The 9,721-nt window shown below is 36.6% G+C and overlaps 1 protein-coding gene across 1 annotated transcript; it reads left to right on the top strand.

Annotated features, from left to right (window-relative positions):
• The first annotated feature begins 1,157 nt into the window (after window positions 1-1,157).
• Window positions 1,158-3,218, top strand: LOC145156651 (putative arabinosyltransferase ARAD1). The gene has a single exon (XM_079075942.1). The coding sequence runs from the start codon at window positions 1,626-1,628 to the stop codon at window positions 3,036-3,038; it is 1,413 nt and encodes a 470-aa protein (XP_078932068.1). The 5' UTR covers window positions 1,158-1,625; the 3' UTR covers window positions 3,039-3,218.
• The last annotated feature ends 6,503 nt before the right edge of the window (window positions 3,219-9,721 follow it).

Genomic DNA, 9,721 nt, shown 5'->3' with positions numbered 1-9,721 from the left:
ACTTTTTTTAGAACACACTTTTAGTAAGGTGCTGTTTGTTTTTTTGAAGCGAAAATTCATGAAGTCTGCAGACAACCTCTGCAATCCTCTGTAGCAGAAGAGGTGGAACAAACGGCTGCAACCCATAATAGGAAGCATGTTTGTTTTTTAACATCTGCAAGACTGCTGCAGTAAACTGAAATTTAAATAAACTAATTTTATAAACTGAAAATAGTTCTCAAAACCGAAATTTTAATAATTCTAGTCTTAAAATATTGAAAGAGTACTAAAAAGAATATGTAAAAAAACAAAATTATAAAACCTTTTAAAAAAAAACTTACAAAAATATAAAAGAAGCTAACAACTTTATTCTAGAAAAAAACTAATTTTAAAAAACATAAAAAAGAAAATAATAAAAAAAATTAAGAAATTATTGCAAACGATGTCTACAAAGTTCGTAAAAAAATTACACACGTTAAAAAAGATGAAACTGAAGCTGAAAATATTATAAACAGAAACGGTAAAAAAATTAAAAAAAGTCAATGTTTTATTTTTTAAAAATCAAGTTAAAAAAATTTATAGAAACTATAATAAGAAATTGTATTAAATCCGTAAATAAAAGTTAAGAAAAATAAGTTATACCAAAATTTAAAAAAAACACTTCAAAAAAATGAAAGCTGAAGAGGTTTGAAGAAGCAAGTCAAGTGCTGCGCCACGCAGCACAAGCGCAGAGGTTTTGCAGTCTGAAGTTTTTAAAAAAATAAACAACTGCGAGAGAGAAAGTGCTGCGTGTGTGCTACACCGCCCAACATAAGAAAGTATAAGAAAGTGGTTTGAAATTTTTAAAAAAAAAAAAACCAAACAGCACCGTAGATAGGACACTACAAACTTACAAGTTACATCCCCTTAGGGCCTAGGCCAAGCCCTACAATGTATTAAATATCATTTTAGGGTTGGGACCCAAAAGCTTGGCCCATTTCTAGTTTTGGTAAGTGGTAACTAGGAATTTCCGGTAAACCAGAGGATTGTCCGATCACACCAGGTTCCCAATCGAGTACATGTTACTTTTGTCATATCCAAAAGTCCAACACAATTAATTATATAATTCAAATATTTAAAATATATGATATTTATTTAAAATAAAGGGAAAATGAGTTGCAACAATAATAAAAAGTGAAAAAAAGGATGGATCCCCCCATTTTCAGCCGACTTGAATTTTTGCCAGACTTGGTTGGAGGGTGAGAAGGCAAAGACAGAGTGAGATTCGGAGAGAAAAAGAAAGAGAGAGAAAATTGGAGAAAGAAAGAAGTTGCATTGCATCAACAACAATCTGTTTTGTTTCCCCTTTTCGCCCTTTGATTCTTTCCTTCATTGATGGGCATTGAAATTTGATTCAAAATTTCAACTGGGTTTCTTTCGATTTCTCCATTTTTCCCTCCGATTTCAAAAGGGTTTATGTTTATTTCAGATTCTGAACCCTCGTTGACGAAAATTCAAAAGTATTATCGTCAATGTAAACCATCGATGGAGGTTTTTTAATAAACTTCGGTTTCTTGGGGTTGAACTTTCTTCAATCTTTGACCCCTCAAGATCAACTTCAACATGAAATAACGCTACATGTTATTTCCCAGAACCTGTTCAACGAAATGGCTGAAAGAAATACAGGTTCTTCTTCGTCTTCAATTGGGTTTCTATCAATGAAATCATTATTCGGTTTGTTGTCAATTGCATTAATGGTGTTCATGTTATCATGGTTCTTACTCTTAACCTCCGACGGCCGATCTCGACTCATCGATCACAATCTATTACCCCATTCAAGGCAACATTCCACCATCGACAATCCCAATCCCACCCCAAATTCTCCGACCCACAATGCACAATCAATCCATCATCAACAACCAGAAATTCTAAGAGTCTTCATGTACGATTTACCCCCAGAATTCCATTTCGAGATCCTGTACTGGAATCCAGAGGGTAAGAATATATGGCCGGATCTCCGTTCAAAAGTGCCGGAGTACCCCGGCGGATTAAACCTGCAACATAGCGTAGCGTACTGGCTCACTCTAGACCTTTTATCCTCAAATACTCAAACCGCCATTAGAGTTTATAACTCGAGTGAAGCTGACGTCATCTTCGTCCCCTTCTTCTCTTCTGTATGCTTCAATCGATTTTCTAGGTTAAACCCTCATCAAAAAACCAACAGGAACAAAGAACTACAACAGAAGTTAGTCAAATACCTAACGGGTCAACCCGAATGGAAAAGATCCGGCGGCATAGACCACATTATTGTCGCTCATCATCCTAACAGCTTACTCGATGCGAGATATCAGCTATGGCCCGCCATGTTTATCCTTTCAGATTTCGGAAGGTATCCGCCAACTATTGCAAACATCGATAAAGATCTAATCGCACCTTACAAACACATAATCAAAAGCTACACCAACGATTCATCAACTTTTGATACCCGACCCATTTTACTGTTCTTCCAAGGCGCCATTTACAGAAAAGACGGAGGTTTCATCCGTCAAGAAATCTTCTACCTTTTACAGAAAGAAAAAGACGTTCATTTCAAATTCGGAAGTGTTCAAAAGCAAGGGGTTCCTTCTGCTACAAAAGGAATGCGATCTTCAAAATTCTGTTTAAACATCGCAGGTGACACCCCGTCTTCTAACCGTTTGTTTGACGCCATTGTTAGCCACTGTGTTCCTGTGATTATTAGCGATGAAATTGAGTTACCATTTGAAGATGTTCTTGATTACTCGGAGTTTTGTGTTTTTGTGAAGACGTCTGATGCTATAAAAGAGGGGTTTTTGATCAATTTTATTAGAAGTATTGGGAGAGATGAGTGGACTCGAAAATGGAAGAAGCTTCAAGAAGTCAAACATTATTTTGACTATCGGTATCCTTCTGTGAAAGGTGATGCAGTGCAGATGATATGGAGAGGGGTTTTGAAGAAAGTTCCGGTTATAAAGAGGCGGTTACATGTTGCAAACCGGTTTTCAAGATTTGGAAAACCGGACCGGAAGTTTTTCCAGTTGCCTAGAAATTTAACAGTTTGAAAGAAGACGTTGGAGTTAGAAGATAGAATTGTTAGAATATAAGGAATACAAATAGAATTTGTAGATGGAAAAGTGTTTAGGAATTCATGAATCGTTCACAGTTTTGTAATTTGATATGATGATGTTTAGCTTATGGGGTTGTTAGTTTGCATGATAATAATCCTTTATTTAAAACAAAAACTCATAGAGCGTGTTTGATATGAAACGTTTGACAACTTTTAGTTCAAAAAGTTCAACTTATACAAAAACCTTCATTTGTCAATACATGCTTTTAGTTTTTAATTTAAACGAAACGATCCAAATCTAAAAGCTATTTTATGTAACGTTTAAAAAAAAACTCTTGAACTTTTTAATCAATTTCCATAATTACCCTTTTATTTATTATGTTTCACATATAGCTTTTAAATTGTTGCTCCCATTTTTGTAAATTTACACCTTTCAAAAGCTAAGTTTATTAAACACTCATATAATAAAGACAATAAACTAGTTTTGTAAAATACGCACTTAATCCAAAACTATTCAAGTTGATTTTAAGAGCTTTTAATTTCTTACTTTTATGTTTTACGCTATACATACGACTATTTTTATAGAACAATTTTATATAAATAACAACTACAACTTCTAACTAGCAGCTAATAAACATACCCAAGATGTACATCTCATATATAAGAGGTTATCATTAAGGGTGGTACCAATAACCTTATGACCAAAAAAGTTTTATTTATTTATTAATTTATTTAATTATTTATTTTTTGCAAAAATATCTTTAGAGTATAAGTTTGTTGTGGTTTTGGCACATAGTATTTAATATAAAAATGACTATTTTGTATTAGCAAAAACTTTTTCTTACCATTTTTATCATTTAATTAAAAATATGTTGCTATTCAATAACAAACGGCCACACATTATCCCATTCTACCACCCACCCCCCCCCCCCCCCAATCCCTTGAAATACATCTTCTCTATTGTTACCTTGCCCTAACCATGTACAACCCCTACTCACCGAACTTACTGTTGAGTTTCTCACTTCTTCTTTTTTTGATGGATTTGAGAAAGACCACCACCTCATACCCCTTTGACTCCCCCACTTTCTATCACGGATGAACTTGAACCATTTATTCTGAAACCATTACCAACTACCCTCCCCTACAATACACACACAAAATCAACCCAACTTTTAGTCACCGCCAACACCAAACTCTTACATGCAACTTAAAGATAGAACCTACATATCCGAAACAGCTGAACAACAACCACTACCCTTATAAAACTTCTTCTTCTCCCCCTCCATCATCACCCGTGGAACCTACAAATCCAAAACAAACCAATAAAAAAACTCTATTGATATAGTTATCGAGGAAAATAAATCAAATCCAAAAAAAATTCAAGATCCCCACTTATTGACAAAACTATAAACCTAAACCTTGACATGAAAGGGGAGGTCTCATGTGAAAGGTTTCTGGTCGAGAAATGGAGAGGTGGGAGGGGGGACTCTTTGATGAGGATGAGGATGATGACTTGATGGGCTTCAAAGAGAGTGGGTTTGAAGGATACACACAGTGGGGTTGTGTAACATAAATATCCCGATTCCCAGGTATGAGATTTATTATTCAAAAGACAAGTTTCCCTTGGAACTCGTCGAGTTGATGGCCTCAACTCGACGTGCTGATCGACTTTGGGCCGCGCATCTTTTTGGACCAACTCGACGAGTTGGAGAGGAGAACTCGACGGGTTGGCAGCTGATTATGAAACCCTAATTTTTAAGGGTGTTGCACCCTATTTAAAGGCCTTATACCCCTTTGTATGGCCTCCTTACCGGTCCCCTCTGTCCAGAAACCCTAGTTTCGTGCATCCTCTCCCATATTTGAGTGTGAGTGAGCTTGAAGAGTGAATTCTTGGTGTTATTTTGAAGGAGCTTGAAGTTTGAGGTGGCTTGATTGAAAGGAAGGCTTTAGATTCAAAACATCCTCTTTTGTTGCAATCATTTTGAGGTATAAAGTAGGCACCTTGCTTCCTTACTTCTTAGATCTCTTCCTTGGTTAAATTATTGGGATTTTTGGATCATTTATGGATTGTTCATGGGGTTGAGCTTTTCATTGATTGTCACCTTAGATCTGACCATTTTGTGGCCTCTTTTGGCTTAAAGTTGCAAACTTTATTAGGTTCAAGGCCTCATCCATGCATTAATTTCTCTATTAAGCCTTGTATGAGTTCTAGAGCTTCTTTTGGCATGCATGAACGTAAAGTTGGCAACTTTACGTGGTATTCCAGCCCCATTGAACCATATTTGTAACTTGAGGCATTAGATTCGATAAAAAGGGTTGAGTGTGTTAAGACTGGGAAAAACTCGGCGAGTTGGATAGGGTTTTCTGTATCTTCTGAGAATTGTGGGAACTCGATGAGTCTGTGGGTACACTCGATGAGTTGGGTCAACATGGACTGTAGACCTTGACCTTTGACTTTGACTTTGACCATGGTTGACCAAGTTTGACTGTTGAGGGTATTTTGGGTAATTCGGGGTTTTGATAGAAATGGTCACATAGTGACTGTAGGCATTTGAGTTCGGAGTTGAGATTTGGAGTTGATCTTATTAGTTCAGCACTACTTGTGAGGTGAGTTTTCCTCACTGTACTAGCGGATCGAAGGCACCAATGCCAGCCCTTGGATTGATATCCTGATGTGCATGTTATGTTATAGTGATCTGATAGATCAGTATCATGGTAGTTAGGATGATGCTAAGCTTTGTGTTCTGTAAGATCTGTTTATTTGTTTGCTACCTGGTTAATATATGGTTATATGTATTATATGCACATGATTGGTTAGTGGTTGAGGCTTCACTACTTTGTGCGTAAGCCAACAGGCCGGGGCATTCCAACCCGATGGTTGAGGGCCTGGGGTATTCCATCCCGAGGATGATTGGACCCATAGTATGTTGATATTCCAACCCGATGGTTGAGTGGCCTGGGGTATTCCAACCCGATGGTTGATTGGACGCATAGTATGTTGGCATTCCAACCCGATGGTTGAGGGGCCTGGGTTGGAAAACCCGATGGTTGATTGGGCCCATAGTATGATGTTATTATATTTGTGCTATTTGTTATGTATTGGTATTTTGGGGGAACTCACTAAGCTTTGGGATTACAGTTTTGGATTATGTTTCAGGTACTTTAGAGGATCGCTGGAAGGCGAAGACGTGATCGTGCACCTCCTCATATTTTGTCTTACCATTTTGGGATTTCTCTGATGTGGAACTTATTTTGAAAACAATTTGTAAACAATGATGGTTTGTGGTTGTTTTAAAAGTTTAAAATTTTCAAGCATTTTTTGAATGTTACAGGTTATGGTGGTGTGTGGGGCCTTTTCTTATTTAATAACATCATATAAGTTAAAATAAAGAAAAAACATCATAAATGGTCTCTGTGGTTTCCCCAGATCTGACGTTTAGTCCCTGTGGTTTAAAAACATCATAGATGGTCCATATGCTTTCAAAACTTTTGACGATTGGTCGTTATTGCTAACTCCGTTAAGTTTTGTCCGTTAACTGAAGGGCATTTTCATCATTTCATTACCACAAAGACCATTTATGAGGTTTTTCACTATTAAAAAAAAGAAAAAATAATTATTTAATATAAAAAAGGGCCCCACCTCTCTCTCTCTCTCTCTCTCTCTCTCTCTTTCTCAAAAGTCTGAAATCAGTTTCCCTTTGATCGTGTTCTTCAATATCAAAAGCAAGAAAACTACATCCAACCCTAAACACCTAAATCTTAAATCAAAGACGATGATGAGGAATTTTTTGTTTTCAGGGTAAATTGAGTGATGATGAAGAGTTGTCGTATCTTGGAGGGATAATTTATGGAGGCTTGTGATGGAAAAAAGACGATTTCCTGCAACAACAACAAAAAAACCATTGATCCTACTTCATAAACAATATTACACTCAAATCCAACGAAAAATGGCGTTACTCATCTTTAGAATCGGACACAGGAAAAAAGACGAGATTCATCGGTCTTCAAGAACAGATAAATGATCGTGTTCTTTAACTAGAATTAGTCTCTAGTGTTTGATTCACATCACCGGAGACCCAAATCGGCTAACCGTTTAACCGCAAACATAGGCTATTCTCCGGCCGATGCATCCAAAATCGAGATCAAATTAGAACCGGAAGCCACATTTCTGACTTCATTAACTAACCTAGGTGACTGATTACCTATGAGTAGCCATAGGATAATCATCCCAAAAGAATAAACATTAGATTTAACTGTTAAATTTCCAGTTTGAAGAACAACCGAATTAGTAAATGAGAAAGTTCTACTCCTTTCTTCATATAGGCGAAAACTACGACATCAGAATGTTTCCTCATTAACCACTGAGGAAAATCTTAAATTGTAGAGCTTAAAGGAGAGTTTAGAATCAAGAAGGATGTTTTTGGGTGTTAAATTGTTGTGTAGGATCTCTTCGGGTCGAGAAGTGTGCAAGAATAAAAGAGTATTTGCAATTCCAGAAATTGTCGTGTAGGATCTCTCAGGGCCCGAAAGAGGAGAAGAACAAAGGAAGCGAAGAATCTTTAACAAACACACATCTCCATGAGAGAGAGATCTGATGGAGAAACGTTGAATAAGGCTCAATGAGAGAGAAACTGAAAGGTTTTTTGTGCATTTATTTAGTGTGGGCGTGGGTGTATACGAGAGAGAGAGAGAGAGAGAGAGAGACCCTTTGCATATTATTTCATTTTTTTATTTTTTTTAAAAAAAAGTGAAAACATCATAAATGGTCCCTGTGGTAGTGAAATGATGAAAATGCCCTCCTGTTAACAGACAAAACTTAACGGGATTAACAATAATGACCAATCGTCAAAAGTTTTGAAAGCACAGAGACCATTTATGATGTTTTTAAACCACGAGGACTAAACTTCAGATCTGGGGAAACCACATGAATCATTTATGATGTTTTTTTTCTAAAATAAATAAAAATTAATCATACAAACTTATATAACTGCAAAATAGTCATTCTATATATAGTAAGGATCAAAACCACAACAAAGTATTGACATAAGCACATTTTCTTGTAAAAAATATACAATAGTAAGGATCAAAACCACAACAAAGTATTGACATAAGCATATTTTCTTGCAAAAAAAATACATTTACAGACACAAAAAATGCATACTATATGGACAATTGTTAGTTCATGAAAAATTAGCCACTTAGGGGTTTTTAAAAAAATAGCAAAAAATTAAGAAAAATGGACCGCTATACATGAGTTACGCATAACCTACCACAAAACGAGGGAGAAATCGGTAAAATATCGTTTTTCCATTTTTGTAGTAGACCTTGAGGAATATTGGTGATTTTAGTGTCATCATTACATTTATTATAATCGTGATTCTATTGGAAACAATCTAAATTCTATTTAGTTATATTTCAAGACAGGATGTGTGGAGTGCACACTCAGATAACTAGTAATGACTAAGAAATATAAGGGTCAGGGGGGGTGCTGCCCCTGGTGCGGTTTAAAGGGGCAGCTCCCCTGGCGAGGTCCCAACTGAAATTTCATTGCCAAAAACCTAACGAATGCATATTATCTAAAGTGGCACCGTTTCACCCTTAAAATCGCCACCATCTTGATATATAATAAGATTTTGATGTCACAGAAGATGGAACATAAGGAAAATAACCATTTCTTCTCTTTCCAACCTTTGTCTCTATAAAACACAAACGAAACAAGGTATTATATGTTGGAATCTTATATTTTTCCTAAAATATGGATTTTATTTTTCTTGGATTATCCTAATTTAGATTTCGTGATACTCGCAGGCAATAGGATCGAAACCACAATTAAGTGTTTTGCATATGTGTAACACCCTGTTTCGAATCATTTCATAATTCGGGGCCATAACCCGAAGATCAAGTATCATAAGGCTTCGGGATTTGGGAAAAGAGAGGTTTAGACTCATTTGGATGTGGGTAATGTAGATTGGGTGATCCGAGAGTTCGGTTGGTGCTTTGGAGCCCAATGGTATAACCGTAAAGTGATAGTTCGGTCCTTTTATGAATTTTGGATTTAAGTTCAGAAAGTTTTAAGGCGAAGGAGCATTGATAAGGTTGTAGAGCTTCTCATTAATTTTTCATGGGTATAAGGATCGTCAAAATTGGAGTTGAAACGAAGAAGTAATGACCGTTTGAAGTTAGGGCAGTTTTGGGTTAAGCTGCGTACGTTGGGTGTACGGGGAAGTACACTGGGTGTACTAGGGCATCCCTGAGTACGCTGGGCGTACACGATCAGTTCCCAAACCCTATTTTCGTGGTTTGAGCCCTATTTAAGCTCCTTAACTTCCCCAAAACCATTCCATTCTTAGCCTCCACCTCTCAAACACCCTCCCTTGAAACCCCAACCCTAGTTTGAGCCTTATGAGCAACAAGAATGTGTTCTTAAGTGCTTTGGAGTGTTCTTGGTCTATCTTGGAGAAGAAGGAGATCATTGGAGAAGCGTTGGTTGCATTGGAGCTTTCAGATTCAGACTTTGTTCACCTAGATCTTTTTTCTAAATGTATAAAGTTTGAATCTTGATAATGCTAGTCTTGGGTGTTATGAGCTTTTGGTCACTTTAGTGCATACAGTTTAGATCTTGAAAGTTTGTGACCTTGTTATGGATAAATTTGGAAACTTTATCCATCTAAACATCAT

Source organism: Lactuca virosa, chromosome 1 (genome assembly GCF_052849685.1).
Source record: "Lactuca virosa cultivar CGN04683 chromosome 1, Lactuca_virosa_CGN04683_v6, whole genome shotgun sequence".
Lineage (NCBI taxonomy): Eukaryota > Viridiplantae > Streptophyta > Magnoliopsida > Asterales > Asteraceae > Lactuca > Lactuca virosa.
Note: the sequence above shows the minus strand (reverse complement) of the source record. Positions and strands in the feature narration are given on the sequence as shown.

Bases quoted from the DNA above. Each gene is read 5' to 3' on its own strand.
- LOC145156651 (XM_079075942.1), top strand. From the start codon at position 1,626: ATGGCTGAAAGAAATACAGGTTCTTCTTCGTCTTCAATTGGGTTTCTA.